This window comes from Eretmochelys imbricata, chromosome 11 (genome assembly GCF_965152235.1).
Source record: "Eretmochelys imbricata isolate rEreImb1 chromosome 11, rEreImb1.hap1, whole genome shotgun sequence".
Classification (NCBI taxonomy): domain Eukaryota; kingdom Metazoa; phylum Chordata; order Testudines; family Cheloniidae; genus Eretmochelys; species Eretmochelys imbricata.
This window is the reverse complement of record NC_135582.1, coordinates 8,232,410-8,245,725: the sequence shown is the minus strand read 5'-3', so window position 1 is coordinate 8,245,725 and position 13,316 is coordinate 8,232,410. Positions and strand designations below refer to the sequence as shown.

Here is a 13,316-nt window from a genome sequence, read left to right as displayed (position 1 = left end):
TCTATAAAACCTGTAGTACATTTCTGACTGCTATCGAAGTATTACTGCTCCCATGCTAAATACGGAGTCAGAGGTTAAGTGAGACTTATCTAAGGTCGCACACGGAATGTCAGTGCCAGGATCAAAATACGTGACCTTATTTGCCTCTCCAACTAACTCCATTTTCCTTCTCCCTTTCACCTCAAAGCTCATTGAATACACTACCTGCAGTAGATGTCTGAAGTTCTTCTGCTCCAATTCTATCCTAGGCCCTCTACAGTATGGCTTCCGCACTGCCTCACACTCCACTGAAAATGCTCTTTCCAAAGTCTCTAATGATCTCTTCCGAGCTAAAACTCAGTTTCCAATTAATACCAGGTTCTCAGTATGGAAACTGCGGAAGATGCACTCAAGATACAGCTTGTCCAAGGCAATGAAGAAATATATGAGACACACCTCTGGATGGCTTCTTGACCCAACCTTCCCCAAAAAGAGTTCTTGAATGAAAACAGACTGTCCTTGCTAGGGATTCAATACTTAGAAGAATAAAAAGAATATTCTGCAAGAAATGTGCTGCTTTCCCGGAGCCAAGACACAAGACTACTGTTCCCTCTCAGCTGTGTGTGTACGCTCACGCGCACACAGATTCTAAACCCCGCACACACGGGGAAACACCGCGCACACATTTGTCTCATGTCCTGATTGCACATCGGTCGGGACGCCTGCTCACCATCACCGCCAAAGTCCTGGGGCTGACATGGCGGCACTTCCTGGGGCAGCTCCCAGTGGCGCGCTCGCCCACCGGCAGGAGCCTGCAGTGCAGGCGGCTCCCTCCTGCTCAATCAGAGGTGACGGGGCAGGGCTTGCAGGTGCCCCCCGCCCCGACCTGACCAGATCCAATCCTAAGAGGCAAAGGGACCTGCTGGCTCTTAGGGTTTCTGCATGCTGCTGGTGCCTGCAAGCTCCGCTCCGCGGCTTCCACTGGCGCTTTTCCCGGCCAATGGGAGCCACAGAGCTCGCGCTTGTGGCGGGCACAGCACATGGTGAGTGGAGAGCCCCCTGCTCTGACCCTAGGAGCCAGAGACCTCCCAACAGGGCTGGTGAGTGCAGCCTGGGAAGGGGGCAGGGTGTGGTGGAGTGAGTGACCGGGAGGTGTATGGGGGGTGCTGGGCTGTAAGGGTGTGGAGGGCACCGGGTAGTGGGGGACGTTTGTGTGTTTTGGGGTGCTAGGCAGTGGGGGCCTGTTGGGGGGTTCTGGGCAGTGCGGAAGATCTGTGTGTGTTAGGGCAATGGGGGTCTGTGTGGGGCATTGTTTAGTTGTGGTGGTGGGACTGTGGGGAAGGGCTCTGGGAGGGAGGGATGGAGTAGATGTCTCCAGTACAGACAGACATGGGGTTCTCGGGCCCTTGACCAATGCTTCAAATTTGTTGCCTAGATGTTGATGGCTGTGAAGCAGCTATAGCAGGAGTAGGTTGTTGTCTCCTCAATGGCCTCTGTTTGCAACACTGTGACTCATACTGCCAATGTTGTGAATACGGAGTATGGTGGTAACACTGAGAAGCATAATAACTCCTGTCTTTTCTTGGGTCTAGGTGTATAGATCCCCAGAGATCGCAGTGTCGCTCGTGAATCTTTGTGTGTGTGAAGAGTTGTCAGTCTTTTCTGTGAAGAGTTTGGGCCCTTCGAATGGTAAGTCTTCGACTGTCGATTGTACTTCCCTGGGAAACCCAGGGAGATGGAGCCATGAAGTCCTTCACATCACCACTGCAGTCGTCATTGACCTTGCAGCTGTGTCTGCAGAGTCCAGTGCAGCTTGGAGGGCTGTTCTGGAGATGAGTTGTCCCTCTGATACAAGTGCAGTGAATTGTTTTTTTTTGTCTTCAGAAATATAATCAATAAATTCAGAAAACTTTGTGTAGTTGTTGTAATCATATTTTGCCAGCAAGGCCTTGTAATTGGCTATGCAAAAGGTGTAGTGTGGCCGAAGAGTAAGCCTTGCGGCTGAAAAGGTCGAGCCTTTTCCAGTCCTTATCATAAGGTATGGTCTTAGGCTGCTGTTGTCTCCCACATTCATGGACTAAGTCAACCACCAGTGAATTGGGTATCGGATGGGAGAAGTGGACCTCTGTGCCCTTCGCAGGCACAGAATATTTTTTGTCCTCTTGCAGGTTGGAGGAGCAGTTGCAGGGGTCTGCCAAATGGTCTTGACAGGTTCCATTATCGTGTTATTCATAGGCAAAGTGATTTTGGACGAAGAGGTGGTGTTCAAGATGTCCACCAGTTTGTGTTGTGCGACTTGGACCTCTTCCAGAGAGATGTCCAAAGAGCTAGCCACTCTTTTAAATAGGTCCTGGAATTGTTAGAAATAATCTCCCATATTTGGAGAAGGAAGCATGATGGTGTCATGTGGGGAGGATGATGACAGGTAGGTAGGTGGTGCCCCACCCTGGTATGGAGTTTCTTCCTCCTCTTCTTCTCCAGCTGGTTCTGAAGGTCCGATACCGAAGGTGCAGTAGATTGCTGCATGCTCAATCTAGATGTGGTGGGCAGTCCCTGTTGTGCGGGATACATTGCCCACGGGTTTCAGTATGCCCACTGGAGTTGGAAAGGCATAGGTGAACCCTAGGGTTGGCTGCACCACTATAGATGTTTTGGACCAGTGTGATATGCCCCCTGAAAGGGTCCTGATTTGCGCGGCTCATGGTGGCCAGGAGATTGCGGAGGAGAATCTATTTGTCCCTCCTCATTGTCCTCATCCTTGCTTGAAAAAGGTGGAGCAGAGCGTGGTGGAGTAGCAACAAGACTCGGTGCCGAACGCACCAGGGTCATGTTGGTGCTGAGGATGGGAGAGTCAGGCGTAGATCTGATTAAGAGATCTTTGTGCCATAGGAACTTCTGTGGTGTCTGCATGATCTACACTAGGGGCTGTACTGGTGGCACCTTAGAGACTAACCAATTTATTTGAGCATGAGCTTTCGTGAGCTACAGCTCACTTCATCAGATGCATACCGTGGAAACTGCAGCAGACTTTTCCACGGTATGCATCTGATGAAGTGAGCTGTAGCTCACGAAAGCTCATGCTCAAATAAATTGGTTAGTCTCTAAGGTGCCACCAGTACTCCTTTTCTTTTTGCGAATACAGACTAACACGGCTGTTACTCTGAAACTAGGGGCTGTGTGAGTGGTGGTGCCGGGAGCCGTGGCACATATGTCAGCACCGTAGGCTGTGCTGGTGTGTGCACCGAGTGCGCATTGGTGTTCTAGGATTGAGCCATGGTCTGCACCGGTGCTGCGCCGCTGTGTGTTGATCGTGGCTTTGGCTGAGTCAGTGCCGAGGCATAGGGTTTCGATTTCCACTTAGCGCCTGTGTCCAAGCTGGCTCTTTTAGAGTCCTTAGCTCTCACATTACCAGCAATGCTGGATGGTCCCACCCTCTCGGCTCCAGGCACTGAACGTGCAGTTTGCCTGATTGCGGAACAGTACTTCTTGGCCAATTCCTGCGTTTGGGATGTAGTTGGGGGCGTAGTTACTCACTTTTTAGACACATTTTTAGCAGGCAGATCAGAAGTCTGAGCAGAGGAGAGACCTTGGTCAGAAGCATGGTTGGTGAGGCTTGTCCGGGGGGTGGTCTGGGCTTCAGGCTCAGACACTGGTCTGAGAGACTTCTCCATGAGAAGGAGTTTGAGTTTCAAGTCTCTAACCTTTCTTGTTCAGGTAGTTAATTTGAGGCAATGAGGACACCTCCTGTACTGAGCATGTCCATCCAAAACGGGTATTGAGAATCTGCAAGTGAGGCAACATTTAAAGCCCAGGGAACCGGGGATAGCTCAGTGGTTTGAGCATTGGCCTGCTAAACCCAGGGTTGTGAGTTCAATCCTTGAGGGGGCCGTTTAGGGATCAGGGGATTGGTCCTGCTTTGAGCAGGGGGTTGGACTAGATGACCTCCTGAGGTCCCTTCCAACCCTGAGATTCTGTGATTCTGTGATTCCTGTCAGGGAAGGCATTGTCCTCAGGAAGGCTGACTATCTTAAAGGGCGAACTGAAAACTAACTTGACTGGTAAGAAAAATATATTTTGTTTTTAAAAGGAGGCGATGGAGTAGAATCATCTATCTATCTAAACTAATAACAGTAGTAAATGGGCTAAAGAACTAAGTAGCGAGGCACTTCTAAGTGCTCCGACTCATAGCAAGGGTGGAAGAGAAGGAACTGGGAGGGGGTTGGTCACACAGCGCCAGTTAACCGCCTGAGGCGGCGTGAGACGGGGACTGCACCTGTATCACATAATTGGGTACTGCTACCAAAACTCTCGAATTATGAGCACAGGGGCACACAAAGACCTAATGTGGAGCACCCACGGGGACAGCACTCGAAGAACAACATAAAAATATAAACACTTAGGTGGATTAATTTCAGAAACAAGCCTGTATGTTAAAAGGTAATTTTTCACCATTTCTTAGGAATGAAACATTTTCTTGCCAACATTATAACAAGTAACAAAGTAGATGCAAGTCTACACAACTGAAACAGTTATACTCAGAGCTCGAGTGGACTAGCAACTAAGCTATTTTCAATTGCAAGTTCAAAATGACCCAATGCTAACAGTAGTTACCAGTAATTTATCAGTTATCTAGTGCAGGGGTTCTCAACCTTTTTCTCTCTGAGGCCCGCCTCGACATGCTATAAAAAATCCAGGGCCCAGCAGGGGCAGGGCCGTGGGTATAGGTGTAGTTTGACTTCTATTGTGGGGGGCCAGTGGGGCTCAATCCACCTCCGCATGGCACTCCCTCCCTGGACCCCACCACCTCCACCCCGACTCACTTCAGCAGGCCACCAAGCCTATCTGGGTTGGGGAGGGGCATGCAATCAAAAATTATAACTCAAAGGTGGGGGGCTTTGCTCAAAAAGTTTGAAAACAGCTTAGGGTTCAGGGAGGAGGTTGCTAGGGGCTGTGTGAGGACAGGAGGTAGCTCAGGGTGGAGGCAGGGAGTCGCTAGGGGCTGTGTACAGACAGGGGTAGCTGAACTTGCAGGGAGGGGTAGCTGGGGCTGTGTGCGGGCAGAGGGGTAACTCAGGATGCAGGGAGAGGATACTAGGGGCTGTGTGTGGGTGAGAGTAGCTCAGGGTGCAGGGAGGAAGTAGCTCAGGGTGTAGGGAGAGTGGTGTTAGGGGGCTGTGTGCTGGGAGGACTCCCCTGCGGTCCCTGTTCCCGAAGGGGTCTGCCAGCCTCAGAGCCAGGTCTCCCCACCCGGGGGGCTATTATCGGCTGCCTCTGCAGGAGCAAAGGGGGCTGGGAGCTGAGGAACAGCTTCAACCTGGGGCACCAGCAGAAGAGAAGGAATGCTGCTGCTGCCTGCTCCATGGCAACAGCCAGAGCAGCAGCTGCCCCGCACTGCCTGGCTCTGGCTTCCCCCCTCTGACCTGGCCAGAGGGCGGGTGTGGGGAGGAGAGGAAGGTATGGAGCTGCCCCTGGGACTGCCGTGTTCTTACGCTACAGCTGGGGGGAGGGCAATACCCTCCATGTCCCCAACTCTACCCATTCGTTCAGGGCTTCTGCCCCACAGGGAGCACCAGGGCTTGGGGCTCTGGGCTTCAGCCGCGGCCCCCTTAAAAGGGCTTGCGGACCCTCTGGGGGCTGCGGACTCTTGGTAGAGAACCACTGATCTAGTGTAGATAGGACATCAGGATATACACTTGCCAGGGTACCAAAGAGTAGTTCTGTCAGCTTTCAGAGGGACCAGGCCAATGATTTTGAAGATGTGACAGAAGATATTCTGAGAACATCTCAACAGATAAGAGTTTTCCCTTTTTGTAGCCAATAAAGATATACAGCTTGCAATGTTCAATCTAATTTAAATGTCAGTCTCATCCTAGTTGTTGATATTGCAATTATAAAATTTCCAAAACATTCTCAATAAATAGCTAAGAAAAATAACCACAGATGAAGAGAATATCAATTTAATGTCACTGCCACAAAAACTTACATTATCTAATAAGCAATGTCAATTGTTCATAAGTTATCTTCTAGGATGCTAGAATATGATATATAACAGCATCCAAGCTCAATAATCATCACTATTTCCCATTTTCATTTCCTTTTGATGGTGAAAATACTAAATATAGATGTAATCTAAAAAGTCTCAAACTATCTACCAGAACTATGCATATGTGCAAAGTGAATCTGAGAAAAATATCAATTGTGGGTGCCAAAAGTTACTTCAATTATGACAAATTTAATAGCGCCTACCAATAATAGCCTATTTTTATTAATTGTGTTGTATTCCCTCCCTCTCCTGCCATCTCCTCCTATATAGAATCACAGAATCATAGAACTGGAAGGACCTTGAGAGGTCATCTAGTCCAGTCCCCTGCACTCATGGCAGGACTAAGTATTATCTAGACCATTCCTGACAGGTGTTTGTCTAACCTGCTCTTAAAAGTCTCCAGTTATGGGAATTCCACAACCTCCTTAGGCAATTTATTCCAGTGCTTAACCACCCTGACAGTTAGGAAGTTTTTCCTAATGTCCAACCTAAAGCACCCCTGTTGCAGTTTAGGTCCATTGTTTCTTGTCCTATCCTCAGAAGCAAATGTGAAATGTTTTTCTCCCTACTCCTTGTAACAACCTTTTATGTACTTGAAAACTGTTATGTCCCCTCTCAGTCTTCTCTTCTCCAGACTAAATGAACCCAATTTTTTCAATCTTCCCTCACAGATCATGTTTTCTAGACCTTTCATTATTTTTGTTGCTCTTCTCTGGACCTTCTCCAATTTGTCCATATCTTTCCTGAAATGTGGTGCTCAGAACTGGACACAGTACTCCAGCTGAGGTCTAATCAGCACGGAGTAGAGTGGAAGAATAACTTATCGTGTCTTATTACAAAATTCCTGCTTATACATCCCAGAATTTTTTTTTTCTTGCAACAGTGTTACACTGTTCACTTGTACTTAGCTTGTAATCCACTCTGATCCCTAGATCCCTTTCTGAAATACTCCCTCCCAGGCAGTCATTTCCCATTTTGTATGTATGCAACTGACTTTGCATTTGTCCTTATTTAATTTCATCCTATTTACTTCAGACCATTTCTCTAGTTTGTCCAGATCATTTTGAATTTTAATGCTATCCTCCAAAGCACTTGCAACCCTTCCCATCTTGGTATCATCTGCAAACTTTATAAGTGTACTCTCTATGCCATTATTTAAATCACTGAAGATATTGAACAGACCCCGACCCAGAACTGATCCCTGTGGGACCCCATTTGATATGCCCTTCCTGCTTGACTGTGAACCATTGATAATTACTCTCTGGGAATGGTTTTCTAACCAGGTATGCACCTTATAGTAGCTCCATCTAGGTTGTATTTGCCTAGTTTGTTTATGAGAAGGTCATGCCTTCATGAAGTATCAAAGCCTTACTAAAGTCACGGTATACCACATCTACCACTTCCCCACTATTCACAAGGCTTGTTTCCCTGTCAAAGAAAGCTGTTAGGTTGGTTTGACAGAATTTGTTCTTGACAAATCCATGCTGACCGTTAATTATCACCTTATTATCTTCTAGGTGTTTGAAACTGATTGCTTAATTACTTGCTCCATTATCTTTCCAGGTATTGAAGTTAAGCTGACTCATCTAATTCCCCAGATTGTCCTTATTTCCTTTTTTTATAGCTGGGCATTATATTTGCCCTTTTCCAGTTCTCAGGAATCTCTCCAGTCTTTCATTACTTTTCAAAGATGATTGCTAATGGTGCAGATATTTCTTCTGTCAGCTTCTTGAGTATTCTAGGATTATTCATCAAGCCCTGGTGACTTGAAGACGTCTAACTTATCTAAGTAATTTTAAACTTGTTCTTTCCCTGTTTTAGCCTGTGATCCTACCTTATTTTCACTGGCATTCACTATGGTTGACACTGAATCGCCACTAACCTTTTTGATGAAAACTGAAACAAAAAAGTCATTAAACACTTCTGTCATTTCCACATTTTCAGTTATTGTTTTACCCCCTCATTGAGTAACAGGCCTAGCCAGAAATGTAGAAATGAGGGCTCAAAGGGACCTTGAGAAATCACCCAGTTCAGCCCCTGTGCTGTGGCACAACCAAGTAAACCTACATCATCCCTGACAGGTGTTTGTCTAACCTGTTTTTAAAAACTTCCAATGATGGGATTCCATAACCTTCTTTGGAAACCTACTCCAAAGCTTAACTACCCTTATAATTAGAAAGTTTTTCCTAATATGTAACGTAAATCTCCCTTTCTGCAGATAAAGCCCATTACTTCTCGTCCTAACTTCACACCCCAGAATGATATCACCCTTTATTGCAGCCAACAATTACTTACCAGTACCGGAACTTTGAACCCAAAGTGAAATAATGTGCAAAAAAGTTCTTCTGAGGCGGCAGTGGTCTGTCCAATCGGAAGAATGTATGATGCTCAACACAAGCTTTCCACAAATTCTTACATGCTCGGTAATTCACCATATTGAATCCCAGTAACATTTCTCTAGATTCATGCTAAAAAAGAAAAGTATAATTTGATTTTAGAAAAATTATGCTGCTTCCTTACCATGTTTAGGAAATGTATTTAAGATTATTATTGTTCATTGATACCACTTATATTTTCTAAACCAGTACAACGCATTCTATTTCAGAGTATGTTTGAAGTGCCACTCTAACCACCCCAAGTTTACACATTTTAAAGCCTTCTATGAATAAGTCCAACAGTGTGTGTTTTAAGTTTTTTTCTCTTTAATGATCCTGCTCTCAGTTCAGCAACAGGGTCTCCCCAGGTGTCCAGTGAGCCTGAAGGAATTCTCAGCTGGGGAGAAGATGTTGCTACCGATAGACCAACTCCCAGCTATTATGCTCAGGTGCTGTGACAGAGGAAAGAAATCCCAAAAACCTTGCCTCCCTGTTCCAAGACTCCAACAAGAGTGAGGAAGAGAAAATAGTCTGCAGAAGAGAAAAATGAGGGGGGATTTGATAGCAGCCTTCAATTACCTGAAGGGGGGTTCCAAAGAGGATGGAGCTAGGCTGTTGTCAGTGGTGGCAGATGACAGAACAAGGAGCAAAGGTCTCAAGTTGCAGTGGGGGAAGTCTAGGTTGGATATTAGGAAACACTATTTCACTAGGAGGGTGGTGAAGCACTGGAATGGGTTACTTAGGGAGGTGGGGGAATCTCCATCCTTAGAGGCTTTTAAGGTCAGGCTTGACAAAGCCCTGGCTGGGATGATTTAGTTGGTTTTGGTCCTGCTTTGAGCAGGGGATTGGACTAGATGACCTCCTGGGTCTCTTCCAACCCTAATCTTCTATGAGTCTATGATAAGAGAGTAAACCTAATGGTTTAGAGGAGGAGAGGAAGCAAGCTGGCAAGCATGCACACATGAGAGTTAAATGATGGGAAGACGGTACAGCCATTGTTGATAAACTCAAGGACAGCTGAGATATTGTTGTATCAACCAGGCAAGGTACTAACAAGCTTCAACAGGACTTTATTTTCAAACATCTAAACACCACAGATATTCAACTCTGTGTAATAAATACCTTTATCGTGCTTACTAGTAGGAAGAGCAGAGCAAGGGTAGCAGATGCTGGAAAAGCTGGCAATTGAGGGCGTTAGTTATTAGCCATGGTAGTTAACAAGATACAACCAATGTTAACTTGGCGCTCTCTCAAGCAGAAGGTTGCATTTAGTACATTTCACCTGCTTTTGTTTACTAGTTGCAGCATCCTCCTTCGAAGACACTTGCTTGCTGGCTAGTTCCCCCACCAAGCAACTGAGACTCATCCCTCCTTTACCCTTCTTGGAATACTGGAACAGTTTCATCATGCAGAGGGAAATTAGTGTATGGGACAGAACAAGCAAGGGGCCCAACAGTATGTAGTACTCACTGAAGTCCCACATGTGGAGAGCTTACACAATTGGGCCAAAGAGCTGCAAGTGTAAACATTTTCAAAAGAAGCTAGAGGAAAGAAACCATTCCATAGTATGAACTAACTGCGTAAGTGGACAGACTTTGTAGGGTTCATGACAACCAATTTCATCCATGAACATGCTATGCACAAGTCAAAGTATACTTTGACACGATCTTGAAAAATCTGAAGTCGAATTTGTAACAATTGGAGTTTTAACAGAGAAAATGCATTCCCTGCTCAGTCATCACAACTTTGTTTCAATTAATTATTTAAACACAGATAAAGGGCTTGTCTACATAGCATGGCAAAACGCTCCAGAGGGGAGTGATTTATACAGCACACTAACATGTTGTGCTCTAACTGCCCTGTGTAAATCCTGCTGGGGCATTCTAAAAGGTACCATAGGATTATAGTCACGTCTACACTACTGCTTTCAGAGTAACAGCTGTGTTAGTCTGTATTCGCAAAAAGAAAATGAGGACTTGTGGCATCTCAGAGACTAACCAATTTATGTGAGCATAAGCTTTCTTGAGCTACAGCTCACTTCATTGGATGCATACTGTGGAAAATACAGAAGATGTTTGTTTTTATACACACAAATCATGAAAAAATGGGTGTTTATCACTACAAAAGGTTTTCTCTCCCCCCACCCCACTCTCCTGCTGGTAATAGCTTATGTAAAGTGATCACTCTCCTTACAATGTGTATGATAATCAAGGTGGGCAATTTCCAGCACAAATCCAGGTTTTCTCCCCCCCAAACAAACCCACTCTCCTGTTGGTAATAGCTTATCTAAAGTGATCACTCTCCTTACAATGTGTATGATAATCAAGGTGGGCCATTTCCAGCACAAATCCAGGTTTTCTTAAGTTGATCTAATTTGCATTGCTCACTGGCGTGAAAAAGACACTCCCTGAGCGACACAAGTTATAGCGACTTCAGCGGTTTCTACACCAGCACTATGTCGGCGGGAGACACTCTGCCAACAACATAGCTTCCACCTGTCTCAAAGGTGCAGTAATTATACCGATGGGAGACCGCTCTCCTGATGTCACAGAGTGACTTCACCAGATACGCTACAGCAGCGCAGCTGCATCGTTGCAGCTGTGCCCATGTAGCACTTCTAGTGTAGACTGGCGCCGTGTAAAAGAGAACTAGATAACTTTTAGAGTGCGTCAGCAGGATCTACATGGGGCAGTTAGAGCACGGCAAATTAGAACATTTTACGAACACTCCTTTAGTGGGCTTTGCCAGCACCATGTAGACTTAAAACCCATAATCTTTTAAAAGCAGGTGAACTATTCTTCACTTATGCTGACACCTCACGACACTGCCAAATTAGAGAATAAATCTCTCTCTTAAATAATTAACGGATGATGTACTTGCCTTTTTGAGGACTGTTGTCATTAAAACCTTTAATATTTATAAGTATTTTTAAAATATGTATACAACTTTTTTTCACTTTTACGACTAATTTACTATCATACAGCACCACATATTTAGCCTCAATTACAGCTACTCAACTCCTGTGTTATTTGTACTTTTAAACATAACTGAGAAATATGCCAAACGCAGTATTATTTGCATTTTTGTTGTTTTTTCAGGCACCCAGAGTACTGGTTGACAAATTTTTATAAATCCAAATAAATAAGTGTCCACTCAGAGACTAAGTCCTGATTTATTGTAGGAATAATAGTTTGAATAAGATTTTTGGTAGTTTGGGTAGTCAACACCATTTCTAGGTTTGACTAAACGTTAGTTTTAATTAGATGACATTTAAAAGAGTTAAATATGAGTTTGCCATTTATTTGGCTATTCATGTCTGAGATCTCCAAGGAATGAAAATGAAGCCCTTGCTGTCTGTGTGCAACTGTTAAGCAGAGCATAAAAGGATAAGGATAATTTGTTGATATAGATAAGGTGACTTGTGTGAGAAATTGAAGAAATTCTTTAGCATTTAGTACATTCTGCTAGAAGTAGCAAGATACCTTCCTTGTATATGGAAGTTTGGAAAATATAAAAAAGATATGGAAGTTATATTTGTGCCAATCTCATTATCCTGCTGGGATCCAGTAAACACTAATCAAAAACATTCACTCAAAAAAAAAATCACAATAAGAGAAATTTAAGGGTTTGCAAGATCTTTTTCCTGAAGCCTTGGCAGAACAGTATTTCTCTCAACTATTTTCTAGAGAAGTAATAATTCACTGTGTCCCAAATTTAGAACATTTTCTACATTTAATTGTTTGGGGCCAGACCTTTAGCTTGTTAAGTGGTAGGCAAATACGGGATATATGTATTGCTGCTACACATTGTGACAAAGTTCCTGCTCTACCTTGGTGGGTCTTGCGCTTATTGGAGGATTTGCTTGCCTTGGAGCTTCACTGCAGCCCTCAGCTTGGCTGTTTTTCTGAATTCACAGTCCAGGTTGACTCCTCCTGTGTCTGACCAGGAGTTGGGAGGAACCCAGGGCCGCCCTCTACTCCAGGTTCCAGCCGAGGACCATGTGGAATGCAGCTGTCTAGAGTGCCTCCTGGAACAGCTGTGTGACAGCTACAACTCCCTGGACTACTTCCCCATGGCCTCCTCCCAACACCTTCTTTATCCTCACCATAGGACCTTCCTCCTGGTGTCTGACAATGCTTGTACACCTCAGTCCTCCAACAGTCTGCGTTCTCACTCTCAGCTCCTAGTGCCTCTTGCTCCCAGCTCCTCACACGCACACCACAAACTGAAGTGAGCTCCTTTTTAAAACCCAGGTGCCCTGATTACCCTGCCTTAATTGATTCTAGCAGCTTCTTGATTGGCTGCAGGTGTTCTAATCAGCCTGTCTTAACTGTCTCCAGAAGGTTCCTGATTGTTCTGGAACCTTCCCTGTTACCTTACCCAGGGAAAAGGGACCTACTTAGCCTGGGGCTAATATATCTGCCTTCTATTACTCTCCTATAGCCATCTGGCCCGACCCTGTCACAACATGCAGTTTCTTTTCTGTGAACAAGAAGGGTCTCCCCCTGCAGTGCTTTCAAACTAACCACCTTTTACAATCACATTATGTAATTATTTAAAGAAAAACGTACACAGTAATGTAGATCGGGTGAGCAGGAGGCATTTCAAATACATAATAATAATTAGTATCTAAATAATAGAGTTTTTCAACACTGTTTACCAAAAATCAAAACTTCAATTGTGTGTGAAAAATGCAAATAAAATAAAATGGACTACAAAGTGGTTCTTTAAATTCTTACCCTCCAAAGCTGAAATGTTTAAATTTCTTTTCTTAAAATATTTCATGAAAACAAATTACACAGTCTAAAAGGCTGGCATAATCATATGGGGCAACATTTTCAAAATCATCAACGTGACTAACAAACCTAATTCTCATTTAAAAGAGACTTAAAATTTACCAATCAATCAGACTTGGGCTT

The 13,316-nt window shown here is 44.8% G+C and overlaps 1 protein-coding gene across 3 annotated transcripts in view; it reads right to left on the bottom strand.

The window, feature by feature from the left end:
* PTPN4 (protein tyrosine phosphatase non-receptor type 4) overlaps positions 1 to 13,316 on the bottom strand; it is a 231,415-nt gene that overhangs the window by 83,787 nt on the left and 134,312 nt on the right. For all 3 annotated transcript variants that reach the window (XM_077829543.1, XM_077829541.1, XM_077829542.1), the window contains exon 12: positions 8,318 to 8,490. In XM_077829543.1, coding sequence (XP_077685669.1) covers positions 8,318 to 8,490 — 173 coding nt within the window. The remainder of the gene's footprint in view (positions 1 to 8,317; positions 8,491 to 13,316) is intronic.